The sequence below is a fragment of the Mus pahari genome, chromosome 1 (genome assembly GCF_900095145.1).
Source record: "Mus pahari chromosome 1, PAHARI_EIJ_v1.1, whole genome shotgun sequence".
In the NCBI taxonomy this organism is placed as follows: Eukaryota; Metazoa; Chordata; class Mammalia; order Rodentia; family Muridae; genus Mus; species Mus pahari.
Window position 1 is genome coordinate 52,658,757 of NC_034590.1, and position 19,754 is coordinate 52,678,510.

Sequence of the window (19,754 nt, forward strand, 5' to 3'; positions counted from 1 at the left end):
AAAAAAAAAAAAAAAAAAAAAAAAAAAAAAGCAGCTCTGGAAACCACAAACCATAGAGAGGAAAGGGAGGCTAGAGTGTCAGACCCCTGCCATTCTTTTCTGTTGCTATAACTGAGCACCGCAGACAGAACAATTTATAAAGAATAGAGGTCTGCTTTGGCTCATGGTTCTGGAGTCTGAGAAGTTCGAGAGCTCGTGGTTGGCATCTGTTTGGCCTTATGCTTCTGCTCATGGTAGCAGAAGGGCAAGCAAGGGACCATGGAAGAGATAGAATAGGAGAGGCCACTCGATTCACACTACCCGCCTGCTCTCCACAGTAACTAATCCAGACTAACCCAGTGGAGTGAGCATTCCCTTGGATTCCCCTATGATTAACCAGTTTCTTCAAGGGAGGACCTAATTGTCCCTTAAAGGCCTCTCATTCTAGCACAGCAAGTTTCATTTCACCATGAAAAACCAGACATGGTGGTGAGCACCTATAATCCCAGCGCTTTGGAAATGGAAGCAGAAGATGGAAGCCAGCTTGGGCAACAGGAGACTGTCTCAAAACAAAATAAATTCAACATGAGTTTTGATGGGAAAAACCACACCCAAGACATAGCACCCTCTACCCCTGGCCCAACCCATGCTTCTCACATACACAACATGGCTTCCCATCTGAATTGTTCAGTCTTTACTCGGCCAGACATCAACAGGAGGGTTCAGAGTCAAAAGTCTCACCTGACAGTCAGGGCAAACTCCTCTTAGCTGTGAGCCTGCACAGGAAAACAAGTTTTCACTTCCACAACACGGCAGACGGGACGGCAGACGGGTAGGACACCATCCAAAGGGGTGAGAGAAATAAGAAGGCAGGGTGACAGGACCCAAGCAAGTACAAAGGGCAAGAAGGTGAGATCCTAATTTTTAAAAAATTATCTTGTTATATTTGTGTGTGTGTGTGTGTGTGTGTGCATGATAGATGTGGGTAGGTGTGAATGTGTATGTGTGAATGCCAGAAGACAATTTGGGGGGGTCTGTTCTCTCATTCCACCATGGGGAGTTGGATTCAGATCATCAGTTTTATCTGCTGAGCCATCTTGCCAGCTCAAGACCGTAAATCTTCAGACTCCAGAATAATTTTTCACTCCAGGTGCTGTGTCTTGGGCACACTGGGGAGACTAGACAACTCAGTCTTGTGGCTTTGCTGGGCTCAGTCTACAGGGATGTTCCCCTGGGTTGGAATTGTATATTAAAACCTGTGGCTTTCCTAGTCTGATGTTGCCTGCTGCCCACAGAGCTACTGTTATGGGGCCTCCAGAGTAGTCTTATTTCTGCCACATGCTTCTACACCCTCATTCCCAAGACTGTTCCTAGCATCCTTTGCAGTCTACTGGAGGAAGCCGGCCCCATCGTTCGTGCATCCTGTGTATCTGCAGAAGCAGCCCCATGTGGCCAGCTGGGATTCAGTCAGGGATTACAATCTGTGCCTTCTACAGTGGTGGCATATTGAACTGGATATGAGGCTAAGAGAGAAAACTCCAGAGAGCAACAGGGCTTCTCTGGCACATCCAGCTGAATTCTGGTTGGTAAACACTATCCCAAAGAACCACTCAAGAGGATGGGAATGAATTGGGCCTAGAATTGCCAAGAGCCAGGGAGATGACTGTGCCCAACACTCAGAGTAAAGAACCTGTAACCCACGGGGCATTGGGTAGAGTCCCTGGGCCACTAAGGGTACATATGTGGGTGCCTGCATTTGTGTGTGTGTGTGCACATATATGTGCACATGTATGTATGTGCATTTGTATGTCTGTGATATATATATATATATATATATATATATATATATATATATATATATANAGAGAGAGAGAGAGAGAGAGAGAGAGGGATGTTAAGGCTGATGGATTTCTATCTCTCTTATCTCTCTCCTACAGAGGTCTAGCCCTTGCTGCTGGCCTGGGTGTGATCTTGTGGCTATCTCTGGACACCGCCCAGCGGCCCGAACAGCTGGTGTCCTTTGCAGGGATCTGCGTGTTCCTTGTCCTTCTCTTCGCTGGCTCAAAGCATCACCGTGCTGTGAGTGTTCAGCTGACTACCCAGGCTGCAAGCCAGCGGCTGCTCCCTGTGGGCTGGGGCTGGGGTGAGATGGGTGTCCCTGCACTGGGATAAGTCCCCTGTGCAGCTGTTAAGGGACATATCGGGACTGGAGACCTTAAGTAGGGAGTTACCTGTCTAAGCAGAGAAGACTTTGAATTCTCCAGGGGACAGGGAGCTTTCTGGGGAGGACTGCTGATAGCATTCCAAACTCACAGGCTGCTGGGGATATTTGTCACCTTGGTGATATACATGTTCCTCAGGGCTTTGGCCTCAGGAACCCCCTTACCACAGAAGATAGGAAACCTGAACTTCCAGTTCTATTAGAGAGTCCAAGAGTATCCTGAAATCATTGGCTTTGAGGTCAGCTTCCCTAACCAGGGGTTACAACATTTCCTTGGAATATACTAGAAACACTAACTCTTGGCCTTGACTCCTCCCATACTGAGATAGAAATTCTGGGGCAAGGCTGGCCCTCCAGGTAACTGGTATACACAATGTCCTGCCCACAAGGGAAGTCCCTGCTGTGCTGGCTGGCTGGGCTATTCTCTCACTGTCTCCATGGCAACCATAGAGCAACCATGCCCCAGAATCAGGACCCCTGTGTGCTTCAGAGCATGGCTGCACCAGTGTCTGATGCTGTCCTGTGAGGGAGGAGGTCAAGGATTCATTCTGCGCTGAGTGAGAAATGCAGCCCTAGGGCCTGGGCTCTTCTGTGTCACACGGGCTATCAAGAGACCTGAGGTCAGGGTTCCTGAGAGCTCATAGAGGTCAGCCAGTGAGGGTCCAGGCAGACAGACATTGTACACTGAGCTGGAGGGGAGCTGGGCATGGAGACCAGGCAAGCTGCATATCAGCCTGCAGAATGCTGTACTGTTTCTGCTTTACCTGCCAAGAGCCTGTGCAACTGTTGGCAGCAGACCTAGTGCTAGGCTGGACCCAGACTACTACGGGCAGGACAAAGCTCCTTGTGTCTTTCCTGCACACCCCTCCCCCCATCCCATACCCTGCAGTGGACCTGTGGATCCCCCCAAGCGGCTCAGCTCACGAGGACCTTTCTGTTGGCTGGCAGGTATCATGGCGGGCTGTGTCCTGGGGCCTTGGGCTACAGTTTGTGCTTGGACTCTTCGTCATCAGAACAGAACCAGGGTTCGTTGCATTCCAGTGGCTAGGTGACCAGATCCAGGTGTGTATGTTAGGCCTGCTTCTGGAGAGTTGGGGAGAGGCCACTTGATTCAGGGAGATAGATGTGGAGGTCACAGAGATAGTTAGGGACCAGAAAGACCAGGGTCCCATATCTGGGTTGAGAGTAGGGGGCTGGCCAGGGGCTTGCAGTGGCCACCAGCCCAAGGTCCCCCAGTCCCTCTCGTCTTTTCAGAGGCTGGGTCTGGTGATGGAATGGATTCCCAGATGGTGAGGTTCTTAGGGTATGCAGATGCCAGGTCATATGACCTGCTGCATTTTTTCAGTGCCTTGGGATGTAAATGAGTTAAAATTGCTAACAACGGAAACCTTTAAAAATCTCATCCACTTGGCATGTGAATTTAGAAATGTTTATTGAAGTCATGTTTGATTGTTTCTTTTATTTTTTTTTCAGCTGCTTTTTTTTTTTTTTTTTAAAAGACAGGTTCCCGCCAGGTGTGGTGGTGCATGCCTTTAATCCCAGCACTCGGGAGGCAGAGGCAGGCAGATTTCTGAGTTCGAGGCCAGCCTGGTCTACAGAGTGACAGCCAGGGCTATACAGAGAAACCCTGTTTCAAAAAACAAAACAAAACAAAACAAACAAACAAACAAAAAAAGCCAGGCTCTTGTTATGTTTCTATTGCTGATCGGGATCTCGTTCTATAGACCAGGCTGGCCTCAAGTTTACAAACATTTACAAACATCTACCTGCCTCTGCCTCCCAAGTGCTGGGATTAAAAGCACATGCTGCCATGCCTGGCTTACATCATCGGTTTTTATTATGCTGAGTTGTTCCACTTAAAAACTCTGGGAGCCACCTGGCTTAGTGTGTATGCACATGTGCATGTGTCTGTATATTGCCACGGTGTGCAGCTGCAGGTGTGCATGTATGTAAAGGTCAGAAGACAATCTCGGGTGTTGTTCACCAGGCACTGCCCACTTTCTTTTGAGGCAGGGTCTCTCACTGGCCTGGAGCTTGCGGAGTAGAATGGTCCTGGGGGATCCGCCTGTGCCCGCCTCCCTGCACGGAGGAGGTTATAAGCACCTGCCACCATATCTGGCTTTTTTCAAAGCTATAGATTCTGGGGATCATGATGAAGGTCCTTGTTATGAGGCAAACACAGCACCAGCTGAGCCATCCCCTTAAATTTCAGAGTTGTCCTTTGTTTTACTTTTTGAGGGAGTACCATTGCACAGCCCAGGATTGCCTTGAACACCTGGCAATCCCCCTGTCTCAGTTTCCCAAGTGGGATTGCAGGCAGGAGCTGCTACTCCTAGCTCTTTAAGTTATGGGTTTTTATTTTGTTTTGTTTTGTTTTATTTTGTTTTTGTTTTTTGACAGTGTGTGGTGTAATCAGGTTAGCCCCAGACTCACTCTGAGAAAGAAACATAACATAAAGTCTACCACTATGACTCTTTGTCTCGTTAACTCCATGCACACAGGTTGGAGGCCGCATGCAGGGACCATGTTTCAGAGGTGCCTCTTGAGGCCGGCAGGCCGGTAGCCTTGGATCCTTGTTCCCCCTGTGCTAGGCTGAAGCTCTTGCTCGCCCCAGCCGGAGTTCCTGGCCATGGTTCCTGCCGCCCTTCCCAGCCCCACTCCCTGTATTTGTGTTCCCTCCAGGTCTTCCTGAGTTACACCGAGGCCGGCTCCAGCTTCGTCTTTGGAGAGGCTCTGGTCAAGGATGTCTTTGCCTTTCAGGTCAGTTGACTGTTGCCCCAGCAAGGGTTGATTGGCACTCGCTGCTCAGGTCCCAGCTGTGGGAGCCAGCTAAGCTGAGAGGAGGTGAGCTCGGGTGGGGAGGGCTCCTGTGGGCTCAGACTAGTGCCTAGGAAGCCAAAGCCTGGGGCCAGGAAAGACCCAGCACCCTGTTTGTTGGATGATGTCTGGTAAAGCGTGGGGAAGTTTGCAGTTTCTGCATTCTTTTTCTTAAGCATGAATCACCACTTGACATAGCTGTTAGAAGGCAGAGAGCAAACAGTGGCACGGGTGAAGTTTGCTGAGAGACAGCCCCAAGGATGCAGGGACACTGGATCCATAGATGCTATTTCCTATCACTACCCCTCAGAGCCAACCTCCTCCACAGGCTCTGCTTCTAGTTCTTCCCCCCCACCCCCCCTACCTCTCTCTGCTCACTCAACACTGCATCTACAGTCATATGAAGTTAGTATAGGAGACATTAAGGGTAAAGTCATCCTTCTGTTTTAAAGACTCCATTGTCCCATGGCAGAGCCCGCTGTAGTTTGTTTTTGTTTTTTTTTGTTTTTTTTTTGGTTTTTCGAGACAGGGTTTCTCTGTGTAGCCCTGGCTGTCCTGGAACTCACTCTGTAGACCAGGCCGGCCTCGAACTCAGAAATCTGCCTGCCTTTGCCTCCCAAGGGCTGGAATTAAAGGTGTGCACCACCACGCCCAGCACCTAGCCATAGTTTAAAACAGAGTCATTCGTGCTGGGGACATTGCTGATGTGCCCCCACCCCCACCCCCTCTGCTGTTCTGGATGGAGCTGTGATTATATTTCTTCTCCCTCCGGTAACTTGGTTAAGCCTCTGACCTACCTTGGTTAGTGAGGACTTTAGTACAGTCCCCCCTTTTGTATAGTCAGCTTTACAGCCTGAAGCTCACTCCAGGCTTACACTGCAGTTCCAAAAGCCAGGCAGAGAGAGTGGCAGCCTGGCTCCAGTTTTCTGTCTCTGGCGCCAAAGTAACAAGGACATGAATCACAGACCATGATCTAGTAGCCAATCTAGTAGCCGGTCTAGACCACTAAGGCCATGGCGGTGGGGGGGGGCGGGGTGGTCACACAGGCGCTGTTGGTAGGTTCCGGAGTTTCCGCCTTCCTACTCTGCTGGGGATGATGGACCTGGAGGGGCTTCCAGCTTCTTCTGTAGACTTCTGGGCTCATGCAGGGCCAAATGAAGTCCAGACATGAAGTCTGGACATGAACTCTGACCTCTTACTAGCTCTTCTTAGAGCTCAGTGCCTGTTATGCCTGCGACCTCTGTATAAAGATGTCAAAAGACAGCCTTGGCTATCCTACAAGCTCACCCGAATACCATCCCCATAGGGTGTGGGGACTGCTCTCTCTATATCTGCATAGCCAGGTGGTGTGCACCCAAAGGTCCAGCGGGAAGAGGTGAACATCTGTTGTGGGGGACTTCTTGAAGGCACCTCATGGTAAAGCCCGACAGCTTCTCAGCTTTAAACAGCACACAGCGGTTCTACCTCCAGCGTGCAGGGGTCACGCGCGTGAGACAGACGCAGAGCCTGTAGTAGAGAAGTGGCCACTAGGGATGGTGAGGAGGACTCCCTGAGGATGTGGAAGAGTCCCAGGATGTGGAGGAGTGGGAGGTGCTGGAGCCAGAAGCAGGAAGGTGCAGTGGTGAGGGCAAAGGCTCGGAGGGACTCTGGGGTGTGCAAACACCTGGAGGGAAGCTGGGGGTCAGCCTCTGGGTTCAGCAGACTCTGTCCCAAAACATCTCAATGCCAGGCTGAGGCATCTAAGGGTCTTTTGTTGAGTCTGTGTTTTGGGCTCTGTTTTGTTTTAAGACAGGGCCGGGATGTAGCTCAAACTGGCCTCAAACTTGTGATCCTCCTGAGTTCTGGGCTAACCTGCACGCACCACCATGGGTGTGCCACATCTGGGATAACCTGCATGCACCACCATGGGTGCCCCACATCTGGGCTAACCTGCATGCACCACCATGGGTGTCCCACATCTGGGCTAACCTGCATGCACCACCATGGGAGCCCCACATCTGGGCTAACCTGCAAGCACCACCATGGGTGTCCCACATCTGGGCTTTCTTCACTAACAGAGATTCCACCGAAGAGTTTTGAGCAGTCCTGACTATGGCATCAGTTGCCTAACATGTTGACAGCAGATAGGAAAGACAGATGCTGGTGTGTGTGCTAGAGAGGGCCCCCCCCCCCCGCAAAGGAGATGTTTAAAGTCTAGGGAGGCCGGCTTAGGGGAAGACAGATGTCAGTTACTCCTCAGTCCCATAGGTGCTGTCACAAGGGCATTTACCATTTGAGGACAAGGCTTGGCCTTTGCATCCTTCATGTAGCCTTAAGCCCTAAAAGACCACAGCCAGAGACTCTGCGGTTTGCTGAATGAATGAAATAAATAAGGGATAGTTCAGGAGTGGTTCTGGGAAATTCCTCCGTGCCTGCTAGGGAGGGTGCTCAGTGGGCCCCAAGGAGACAGGGGTATGCTCAGTGGGCCCCAAGGAGACAGAGGATGTGCTCAGTGGGCCCCAAGGAGACAGAGGGTGTGCTCAGTGGGCCCCAAGGAGACAGGGGTGTGCTCAGTGGGCCCCAAGGAGACAGGGGTGTGCTCAGTGGAGATAGCCTTTCCTGGTCAGAGTACAATGTTCCAAAGCCTGGAGTCCCTGGTCTAACACAAGGGCTGAACAACTTTGTTTGTTTGTTTGTTTGTTTTGAGACAGGGTTTCTCTGTGTAGCCCTGGCTGTCCAGGAACTCACTCTGTAGACCCGGCTGGCCTCGAACTCACAGCATTCTGCCTGTCTCTGCCTCCAAACTGCTGGGATAGTATCTCATGTAGTCCAAACTGGCCTTGACCTTATCACAGAGCAGAGGATGAACTTAAATTCATGATCTTTCTACTGCTACCCATGCAGTGTTAGGATTATAGGCATGCAACAGCATACCAGACTCCAACCTCCATAGCAAGACCCAGGGCTTCTAATCCCTCAAGGGTCAAAGGTGACTTTGAAATAATTCAGGGATATTATAAACCATTCGTCCCACCTAGTGCTGGATATTTTGGTGCAGCTGTTCTCAACCTGTGGGTCTCCACCCCTTTGGGTTTAACGACTCTTTTACAGGGTCACATATAAGATATCCTGCATATCAGATATTTGTATTGCGATTCTTAACAGTAGCAAAATTTACAACTATGGCTAGGGGTCACCACAACTGTATTAAAAGGCCACAGCATTAGGAAGGCTAAGAACCACTGCTCTAGAGGAAAAGAGAAGCTCAGGCAAGGGGAAAGTCCTGATAACTGCTAAGGCTTACAGAGAGAAGCTGTGGCTAGACTCCATTCTGGCTTCACACCAACCCTTCAGAGAAAACACGATGATTACCCCTTTATAGGTGAGGAGCCTGGTGAACAGGGTAGCTGATGTTTGTGCAAAGTCACGAGGCTAAAGAGTCAAGATTGGACCCCAACACAATGTCCTTATTTTAGTTTCTGTGCCCTGACATTAGAGCCTCTTATTTAGGCGGCAAGGGGCTCTGGGTCTCAGAACACTTGTTCTCCTCCTAGCTTATAAGAGGTTATGTGCTTCGGGATGGTCGAGAGTGACAGAAATCACTTGCACCTAGCTTCCCAGGAGGAGAGGACTTCTTGGCTCACACACTAGACGGTCAGGTGGAGCCGGCAAAGGCCAGATCCAGGCCCCAGACCAGCTGCAGCCTCGCATCCTCTCTGCTTAGCCTTCAGGGTCAGCTTTATCCCTCACACCATGTTTACCCCATCAACACCAGATGTTCACTCTTACCACACATTGGCTAGCATGGACAACTCTCTTTTGTGGCCAGACAAGTCCTGGGCAGGATTCTGATTGGGCTGCGTTAGGTAATATGACCATGCTTGAGCCAGTTAGCCTGCATCCAGCCAGCAAGTGGGGCAACTGAGCTCTTGCTCTGATGTGAAGCCTGGGCCATGGGGATGAATCACTGACTGAATGGAAGCAACCTTAGAAATGTATCCTTTAGCCAGGCAGTTGGTGATGGAAACCTTAGATCCTAGAGATCAATAGGGAAGCAGAGGCAGGAAGATCTCAGTGTGCAAGTCAACGCAGCCTTAACAAGACACACACACACACAACCACCACACATACTACACATACCACATACACTTACCACACACAACACATACCACACACACTACACACATTATACATACACACACTGCACACACACCATATACACACACACACAAAACCATCACACATACTACACATACCACATACACATACCACATACAACACATACTACACACACTACACACATTATACATACACACACTGCACATACACCATACACACACACACCACACACACCGCACTACACACTCAAACACACACACACACCACACACACAAACACACATACTACACATACCACATACACATACCACGCAACACATACCACACACACTACACACACTATACATACACACACTGCACATACACCACACTACACACACACACACTACACACACAAACACCACATACTACACATACTACATATACATACCACACATACCACATACACATACCACACACACTATACATACACACACTGAACATACACCATATACACACACCACATACACCACACTACACACACACACACATACACACTACACACACAAACACCACATACTACACATACCACATACACATACCACACACACTATACATACACACACTGCACATACACCATATACACACACCACATACACCACACTACACACACACACACACACACTACACACACAAACACCACATACTACACATACCACATACACATACCACGCACACTACACACACACACACACACACACACTATACACACATACCACATTCACACACCACAGTACACACACCACACACACCATATATACATACACTGTACACATACCACATACACAAACTGCACACATATACCATACTCACTACACACACACACACTATATACCGCCCCCCAACACACACACACACACACACACATACACATCACCACCACCACCAACAACAACATTCCTCTTTCAGTCTTGAGGTTTGCCCTCAAGGTAGGGTGACTCTTTTGGGTACTGACTTAACCTCAAGGCTCTTCCGTGACTCTCAGACTCTGGTCTAAGTCTCTGGCCAGTGTCCACACTGGGAAGCCTTCCCTGAGCTCCTGCAGATTTTTAGACCTAGGCTGTCTCCTGCTGGGACCTGGTCCAAATGATCTTTCTCCAGGAAGTAGAATCACCCTGGGACGTTTTTTAGTCCTCTGCTTCTCCTTGGCCCAGAGCTCTGCACAGTCCATGTAGTGTCCTCCCCCTCCTGGCTGTATCTGGTTTATTAGTCACCCTCCCACCCCTGTCCCCACCCCTGCTTTGGCTCCATCTCCCTTCTAGTAACTTTCCACCCGACCCCCCAGTCCCCCCTGCTCACAGTCCAGCTCCTGCTTTCTTGCTGGGTCCAGCTGACCCAGGGTCACACTCCCTCTGCCTCTCACAATGGCGGACTCCAGCCTCTGGCACAGGCTCCACCTGCTGCGCTTAGTGTTCAACTGCTCCTCCTGAGGAGCTCCAGAGGTAAAAACAAACAAACAAACCAAAAAACCTTTTTATCTCCTGAGAGTTTGGGGGTACCTGCCTAAGGTAGACCTTAATCCCCTCAGGTAAACAGTACTCTTTTCGGAGATGGGGTGGGAAGAGAGCAGAGGCTGAGAGGCAAGGCTGAGGGAAGGACGTGGGGTGGTGGAGGAGGGAGAGCCAGCTCGAATGGGTTTGATTTCCAGGCAGGATGAAGTTGTTCCAAGGGTGTGGCGCAGTGGAGACTCTGAAGCCGTGGTCCTCAGAGCGTGGGATGCTCTGATTAAAAACTATAGGTGTGCCCGGCTCACAAACAACAGGAGTCCACTCAGCGCTCTAGCAGCTGGACAGGACAGCAGAGTGCCCCAGGGTCATGTTCTGATCAGGAATCCCTCTTCCAGGTCACAGTCAACTCCTCCCCCATCCTCTCGGAGACAGAGGGCCTCTTGCATAAGGGGAACTGACCCCATTCATGAGGGCTTCACCTCCTGATGGCTCATCTGAGCCAGTCACCTGGGCTTTGGTTTTATCACGTGAATCTGGAAGATTCTGCCTATAGTGAGGACACATGCAGCCCTGAATGCAGAGAATCAAGCTTTCTCCAGAGCACAGGCCTCAGCCATCTGAGTGGTCTCTGCCCATTCTCAACTGTGTGACCTTGGATGGGTGGCCCACACTTCAGAGCCTCAGTGTACCCATTGGTTAGGGGAGATAGTGACAGCCACCTCAGTTGCTTTGAGGATCAATGAGCCAGCACATATCAATGAGTACCTGACACACAGTAGGACTTCCTTCCAGGCACATAGTAGGAGTTAAGAGTCCTTCCTCAGTAGCCCTGCCCTGAGTTACACACACTGCTTGTGTACCACCCCAGGCACTCCAGTACCTGCATACCGTACTTGCATACCGTACCTTAGAAAACTGGAGCCTGCCTGCCTTCCCCCTTCCCTCCATCCTTCCCCTCCTGCCCCCTCCTTTCCTCTCCCTTCTTCTTTTTGTGGTGCTGCAGCTCCTGGGCCTCACATGCTAGGCAGATGCTTTACCACTGAACCATCTAGAGACCCCCCTCCCTTCCCTTTCCTCCGGCACCATTCACTCCTTCACCCCAAATGCAGCTTCCCTCTCGCCAACAGCCTCCGCCTAGAGTCGGAACACGCCTTCCGACGCCCACTCTGCCATCCTGCGCATGTCCTCCTAGCTCCAGCCTGGGGCTGTAGCCAGCCAGTGGCCCTGGAGTCCCTCACATAGTCCACCGAGCCAGCTGAGTAGACTCACATCTGGCTTCTGGGAGAGGGATGACGTCACCACCGGAGCTGTGAGCAGCGCCAGCTCCAAGCCTTAGCAAGGAGGGGTTAGAAGGCAGGAATGGAGTTTCTGAATCCAGTATCTATGTTCCCCATCATGTGATGTCCCCAGCAGCAGGCAAGGCCCAGCAATAGGTGGGAAGTGGAGCAAATCTCGAGAGGCCTGTGGTGTTGGTGGGAAGAGGGAGGGGAAGGCCAACCGCACTCTTTTCTTTCCCACAGCTGGGCTGTGGGAGCAGATCTTTGCTGCCACCTAGGACTGTCGACTTGTTCTGAGAGATCGTGCAAGTCTCTCCCTTTTCAAAATACAATAACCAACCCCTGCCCTTCGGCCCTCCCTGCCAGCCTGGCCTCCCGGAAGCGCTGCCTGTCGGTGCCATCTCTGGGTCTCTTGCTTCCTCCCAACGTGACTTGGCTTCTGGTCTGTGTCCACACCCTTCCTCGGACACTGCTCTTGCCTGGCCAGGCTTCTCCCTGAGTGCCGTAGTCTCTGTCTATCTCAAGACTTGTCTTGCCAAAGTGTTGGGGCTCCCGCATGTGATTGGCTGTGCCCGCTTGGTCTCTGGCCCTCTCCTTTTGGCCATTCTAACTGGTGTCGTGGGGCTCCTAGATGCTATTCTCCTCTCTCTTTAGCCACGCAGGCTGCAGGGTCCTGTTCTGCACACTACAGCAGGTTTCTGTTAGTAGTGTTTATTACGTTGTTTCAGCTGGACCTCATCTTCTTTTTTTTTCTCTTTTACTTTTAATTAATTAATTTTCCGGGTATGTGTTGGGGAGGTATGATGTGTGTAGCACGATGCATATGTGGACATCAGAGGTCAGTTTGTGGGAGCTGCTTCTGTCCTGCCCTGTGGGGTTCTCTAGGGTAGATCTCAGGTCATCGGGCTTGGTAGCCAGCCTTTACCTGCTGAGCCATCTCAAAGGCCTCAACCACATTTCTCATGAACCAACTTCCAAACGCAGTCCCCACCCAGAGTTCCCTCTCAGCCCTAGGCCCACTTACCCAATGGGACATTCCACTTGGACATTCTGGGGCCTCTCATACCCACCAAGTTCAAAACTGATTAGATGACTCTGAGGCTCTCCTCTGCTTTGTTCCCTCCTTGAGAAATGTTACAGGAACAGGGGACATGGACTGAGCATGTGCTGGGTGCTTGCAGAGCATGTGCTGGGTGCTTGCAGAGCATGTGCTGGGTGCTTGCAGAGCATGTGCTGGGTGCTTGCAGAGCATGCATAAAGTCCTGGGTTGGATTCTTAGTACCCATAAAACAAAAAGGAAAAAAAATAGAGGAACAGATGGGAAGTTCAGAAATTAAGAAAAGGAAGGAAGGGAGGGAGGGAGGGAGGAAGGAAGGAAGGAAGGAAGGAAGGAAGGAAGGAAAGAAAGAAAGAAAGAAAGAAAGAAAGAAAGAAAGAAAGAAAGAAAGAAAGAAAGAAAGAAAGAAAGAAAGAAAGAAGAAACCAAATTCCCCACAGCTCTGGCACACAGGGGTGTAAGTGTTTGGGAGCAGTGCCTTCCTTTCTATTTTAAAAGGATGTATACAGCATCTGTGTGACCGTGTATGTGTGAGAGTGCAGGCACACGCATGCCATAGTACCAGTGCTGAAGTCAGAAAACAATGAATTGGTTCCCCCTTCTACCATGTGGGTCCCAGGGGTGAAACTACTCAGGTGGTCAGGTTGGCAGCACAGAATTGAGCTTTTTGTTTGTTTGTTTTTTGAGACAGGGTTTCTCTGTGTAGCCCTGGCTGTCCTGGAACTCACTCTGTAGACCAGGCTGGCCTTGAACTCAGAAATTCCACCTGCCTCTGCCTCCCGAGTGCTAGGATTAAAGGCATGCACCACCACTGCCTGGCCAGAATTGAGCTTATGCAGGAGCAGGAGAGTCCCTGAGTGTGCTAGACCTGAGCCTGCTCCTTTAGCCTTCGTGACAATCCTAAGGGATTTCTCCTCATGATGGAGGTAAAGAGGCAGGGGGTGCAAACAGCCCCTCTCACGGCCCAGTGCGGGCTTGCGTTGGGGGTCACCCGGCACTCTTGCACAGGCCTCAGAGCTTCTCCCTGCACCTGACAGACCTCTGAGAGAAGGCTTTGGAGGAGTGGGCTGTCGCCTGGCCCTGCCATACCTCTAACCCAGGACCCTGTCTCCCCCCAGGTTTTGCCCATCATCGTCTTCTTCAGCTGTGTCATGTCAGTTCTGTACTATCTGGGCCTCATGCAATGGGTGATCCTGAAGGTGAGTCCTCAGGCCTGGGTGGGCTTCTTCAGAGTCACCAGCTCCCGGGCACAGTCTTCCAGTGTCCCCTCTCTCCCAGAGTCCCATGACAACCGCTCTACCCTAGAATTTCTTGCTTTCTGGATCCATACCTTCCCAGAATTCCCTGCTCCCAGGGTCCTTACCCTCCCAGAGACTCTTGCTCCTGAAGTCCATGCTGTCCCAGAATGCTCTCTTCCCACACCTAACATTCTTTCCATCTCTACTGCTAGTCAAACATCCCCTCAGAAGGTCTCTCGTCCTGACACTAGGGTAAAATGGCACAAAATCTAATGTCTCTATGAGAGGGAGGGAAGCGGCATGTGATTTAGGGGGAAAATTATTTTTACCAAAATGATCCAGAGAGATTATAATACCGGGCTAGAGAGGCCAGACTTAGCTGGCATAGATGTGCTTACTTTAAAAGGACTATTCATTCATTCATTCATTCATTCATTCATTCATTCATGTGTTTGTTTGTTCACTTGTTGATATATTTGTTTATTGTGTGTGCATGCATGCATACCAGGATGCACATGTGGAGGTCAGAAGGCATCTTGCAGGAACTGGTTTTCTCCCTCTGCCATGTAGGACCTGGGGATTAAACTCAGGTTGTGAGGTTTGGCACGGAACACCTTTACCATCTTGGCAACCCAACCGTGCTTAGGTTTATAAAATCTGCATATGACTAGTATTTGGGGGTTAGCATTGTACAGCATTTGAAAGCATCTGGCAAAAGGGTCTGAGGTTTTAGCCAACAGAGCTCAGGATAAGTCAGCGCCTTTGCATGACAGCAAGAATAAAAAGCGACCTATGCTTACGCTAACATGCAGAATCCAGAGGAGGTGACTACCCCTGGATCTGGAACATGTGTTCAACCATGGGCTTGGACAAATGGTGCTATAAGCAGGAAAGAATCACATCCTCCACAGCCAGGCTGGAGGGATGGAGAGTGATGGGCCTGGACCAGAGGAGGATGGGAGGGAAAGCTAACTCCAAATGCTTATGAAGGAAAAACTAGCCAAGGACAGGCTGAGAGGCAGCAGGCACACAGAAACATTCCAGAAGTACAATATGTCCCAAACCCTTTTCCGTTGAACTCTAGACCCTGGCATGCCACCAAATGTTCCTTGGACAAGAAAGTCTCTAGTTAAGTAACTGAAGAAAACCAGGCTAGACATTATGGTGACTTAATTTTTTCATTAATTTACTTATTTATTCACTTTATTGAAGGCCCCTCCCTCCTCTCCTCCCAGCCCCACCCTTACAAGTCCCTCTCCCAACTACACTCTACCTTTCACCTCAGAGAAGGAGAAGCCCCTCTTGGGTACCACCCCACCCTGGGACATCCAGTCCAGCAGGAGTAGGCACATCCTCTCCCACTGAGGCCTAACCAGACAGTACAGTTAGGGGAAGGAGATCCAGTGGCGGCCAACAGAGTCAGAGACAGCCCCTGTCCCAGTTGTTAGGGGACCCACATGAAGACCCAGCTGCACATCTGCTACAAATGTGTAGGGGCCCAGGTCCAGCCCCTGCATACTCTTTGATTGGTGGTTCAGTCTCTGTGAGCCCCCGTGGGCTCAGGTTAGTTGACTCTGTAGGTCTTGTGGTATTCTTGGCTCCTCCAGCTCCCTCAATCCAATCTTCTACTCTTCCACAAGACTCTCCGAACTCTGCCTGATGTTTGGGCGTGGCTCTCTGCATCTGTTTCCATCTGCTGCTGGATGAAGTCTCTCAGAGGACAGTTATGCTAGGTTCCTGTCTGCAAGCATAGCAGAGTGTCATTAATAGCGTCAGGGGTTGGCTCTCCCATGGCATGGTTCTCAAGTCGAGGCAGTCATTGGCTGGCTGTTCCCTGCGATTACTGCTCCATCTTTGTCCCTGCACATCTAGTCGGCAGGACAAATTTTGGGTTGAAGGTTTCACAGGTGGGTTGATGTCCCTCTCTCTCCACTGGAAGTCCTGCCTGGCTATGGGAGGTGGCCGCATCAGTATCTGTATCTCCAGCAGCTAGGAGTCTCAGCTGGTGTCACCCCCATAGACTCCCAGAACCTGCCCCCTCCTACCAGGTCTTCGACTCCTCCCAGAGATGCCTCCATCAATTTCCATTCTCTCTCTCAACCCCCTCTTGGCCATTCTGAGAGGTGTGAGATAGAATCTCAGTCATTTTGATTTGCATTTCCCTGATGTTGAACATTTCTTTAAGTGCTTCTTAGCCATTAGAGATTCCTCTGTCGAGAATTCTGTTTAACACTGCCTCGTTTTAAATTGGGTTATTTGGTTTGTTGGTGTCTAATTTCTTAAGTTCTTTATATATTTTGGATATCAGTCCTCTGTCTGATGTAGGGTTAGTTAAGATATTTTCCCCATTCTGTACTCTACATTATGGTGAATGAATTTTTTTTTTTTTTTTTTTTTTGAGACAGGGTCTTATTTTGTAGCCCTGGCTGTCCTGGAACTCATTATGTAGACCAGGCTGACTTTGAACTCACAGAATCTGCTTGCTTCTGCCTCCTGAGTCCTGGAATTAAAAATGTGTGCTACCATGCCCAGCCAACAAGGTTTTTGTTGTTATTGTTGTTGTTGTTCTTTTGAAATTATTTATCTAGGGGCTGGAGAGATGGCTCAGCAGCAGTTAAGAATTTGCACTGCCCTTGCAGAAGACCTAGTTGGGTTCCCATTGTTCACCTTGGCAGCTCATAAGTCCCTGAAACTCCAGCTCCAGGGGATCTGAAGCCTTTTTCTCTAAGCCTCCAGCATCTGCACACACACACACACACACACATACACACATATATACACATACACACACATACATACACACACATACATGCACATATACACACACATACACACACATACACACATACACACACATACACACATACACGCACACATACACACACACATACATACACACACATACACACATACATACACACACACATACACACACACACACACACACACACAAGACAAACCCATATAAATATTCACATATGTATGCTCGCCAGACTTGTGTAGCCATCAGAGGACAGCTTGCAGGAGTTGGTTTTCTTCCCACTCTGTGGGTCCTGGGATTCAAACTAAGGGCGTCAGACTTGGTGACAAATGTCTTACCTAGTTTGCTTACCTTAGCTGGTTTGCTGACCCCTCCCCACCTCATTTTTCTGAGATAGGATCTCTCACTGAGTCTGAGCTTACTGACTGGGGTAGACTGGCTGCCAGCGAGCCCCAGTGACTCTCCTGTGTCTCCCTCTGCAGCACTGGGATTACTTGGGTCCTGGGAGTCTACCTGAATGACTGAGCTGTAGTACAACCAATTTAAGCTTGTCCCTGACTAGCATACAAATAAACGAGACTCAGACTATAGTTATTTTATTTGTCTTTGACAACTACTGGGGGCCACCCCTAATCTTCTTGTCTAGCTGCTGGCCTGGCTCCTCCCTAGCAGTGTACCCCAGATACTTGCTGCTTCTCGTGGCCACACGCTCACAGTTCATCTCCCCTCACGGCAGCTTGCTTTCTCTCCTCTCTCTTCTTCCTCCTTCTCTTCCTCAGCTCTCCTCCACCCCACCCCAAACCTGGTCACTCCAAACACACCTGCCTCTCATCCCTCCAGTAATTAGCTGTAGCAATTTTATTTAACCAATAGTTTTAAATCAAGGAACAAGGTTTGCACAACAAAAAGCTTTTAAAGGTGAGAATTTACTCACCTTTAAAAGAATTTACAGAATTTAGCATTACAATACATAGCAAAAGACCAAACCTCAACACTGAGCCATTTCCCTTGTTCCCCGATCATCCCTTAATACTGCTCCAATGCTAATTAAATTTCAATATGAGTTTTGGAGGGACCATTTAAACAACTGCAGCTGCCCCCCCCCCCCAGGTAGAAGACTTCTAAGGTACTTTCACCCCAACTCTTTCTCATTCTGACTCTGGCTTGCTAATGTCCACTCATGAGTACTCTGGGTTTTTTTCCAGATTGCCTGGTTGATGCAGGTCACCATGGGTACCTCAGCCACTGAGACCCTAAGTGTGGCAGGAAACATCTTTGTGAGCCAGGTAGGTACTGCAACTACCCCAAAAGAGACTGGAGGCAGGCAGGGATCCAATCTAATTCACGGGAGAGCCATTTAACCTGTCCCCAGGCTCACAGAAGGCTGCTGTCCAGGGATGCTGCGTGTCCTGCCTGTGTCATGCCAAACCCCCACGTGGTCTATTTGCCACCTCTGTCACTTCAGCCTGGGCTGTTGTTATCAGCTTAGATACTGGCAGGCTAACCGGGGAAACCGAGGCCAGGGAGATGTGAATAATTAGGCCAAGATCCTGCAGGGATAGAGACACATGTCGTCAGTTGGTGTTTGTTTGTTCATTTGTTTTTTCTCAATCAGGCATCTTTCCTCTGTATCTCTTGGTCTACTTAGTTTTCCTTTGTCTGAAATGTATTTCTTAAAATAATATAGTTCTGAAGGCACCAGGATTCCGCAGAAGGAGACTGTGGAAGTCAGGGAGTCCCTAAGAGATATCCTTGCCAAGTGATACCTTATTATTATTATTATTTCTATTTATTTATTTATTTATTTATTTATTTATTTATTTATTTGAGGAAAGTATTGGCCTGGTTTTTGTTACGGTGCAAGATGTAAAGATAACTTTTATTCACCTGATGTAATCGTCATCTCAGAGGCTTCCTCTCTCGTCTGCTGACCTCGGTCTAGTCCTGGAAGCCTCGAGCCTCCATACAGTCTAATCTCGGCCTGGAAAGGTTTTAGCCCTGAGACTTTCTGCTGAATAAGTTCACTCTAGTGAGCTTCCTATTTCTTTCTCAACTCTGACTGGTCGACTCAGCTGTTCTGGCTCAAGCTCCTCTCCAAGCTGACTGATTCAATCTGGCTTTTCTCTTGACCTTTGACTGAATTGATCTACTTGGCCTCACACTAACTTTGGCAATCTGTTCTAACCTTTTGGCTCCTTCTCATTCTCTGGTCTAGCCTGTTCTCTCTCTGCAATCTGTCTCTCTATAACTGTGCCAGTAAAACTGCCTCCTCCACTTTTCTCTGCTGTGCTCTCTTAAGTAGCTCCCCTTACCTTTCTCTTCTTGAGAGAGTTGGGCATAGCCTTCCTATTCCGTCAAATCTTTCTCTGATTCGTCACTTTGTCTGCCACTCATTTAGACATCACTTTCAAACATGGGTGCTTCATTCTACAAACCAACTTTACCTTCATTGTTTGGATTAAAGGTGTCTACTTAGGGCATATCTGTATTTCAGACAGTGGGATTAAAGGTGTGTGCTAAGGCTGAGCTACACCACACACAACTAGAAACAGGTTTTCCCAGTAAACAGCACAATCTTGTGGTTTACAGTGTAATCAAATATCCTGAAACAGCAAACATGTTAATTTCACAAAGGGTTTAATAGTTTACATGTTTGATGTAATAGATAGATATGCTTACATGAAGATAAGTTGTTTCCAAAATAACCCCCTCTCTGTCTCTTTATCTCTCTGTCTCTCTCTGTCTCTCTCAGCTTTTTTTTTTTTTTTTTTTTTTAGAGAGAGAGTCTTATGTAGTCCAGACTGGCCTCAAACTGGCCTC

At 49.2% G+C, this 19,754-nt stretch overlaps 1 protein-coding gene across 1 annotated transcript in view; it reads left to right on the forward strand.

Annotated features, from left to right (window-relative positions):
* The window catches only part of Slc28a1 (solute carrier family 28 member 1), a 47,798-nt gene that overhangs the window by 9,068 nt on the left and 18,976 nt on the right, over positions 1 to 19,754 (forward strand). Inside the window, exons 6-10 of the mRNA XM_021210267.2 lie at positions 1,917 to 2,058; positions 3,149 to 3,262; positions 4,883 to 4,960; positions 14,054 to 14,134; positions 18,140 to 18,220. Of these exons, the coding sequence (XP_021065926.1) occupies positions 1,917 to 2,058; positions 3,149 to 3,262; positions 4,883 to 4,960; positions 14,054 to 14,134; positions 18,140 to 18,220 (496 nt within the window). The remainder of the gene's footprint in view (positions 1 to 1,916; positions 2,059 to 3,148; positions 3,263 to 4,882; positions 4,961 to 14,053; positions 14,135 to 18,139; positions 18,221 to 19,754) is intronic.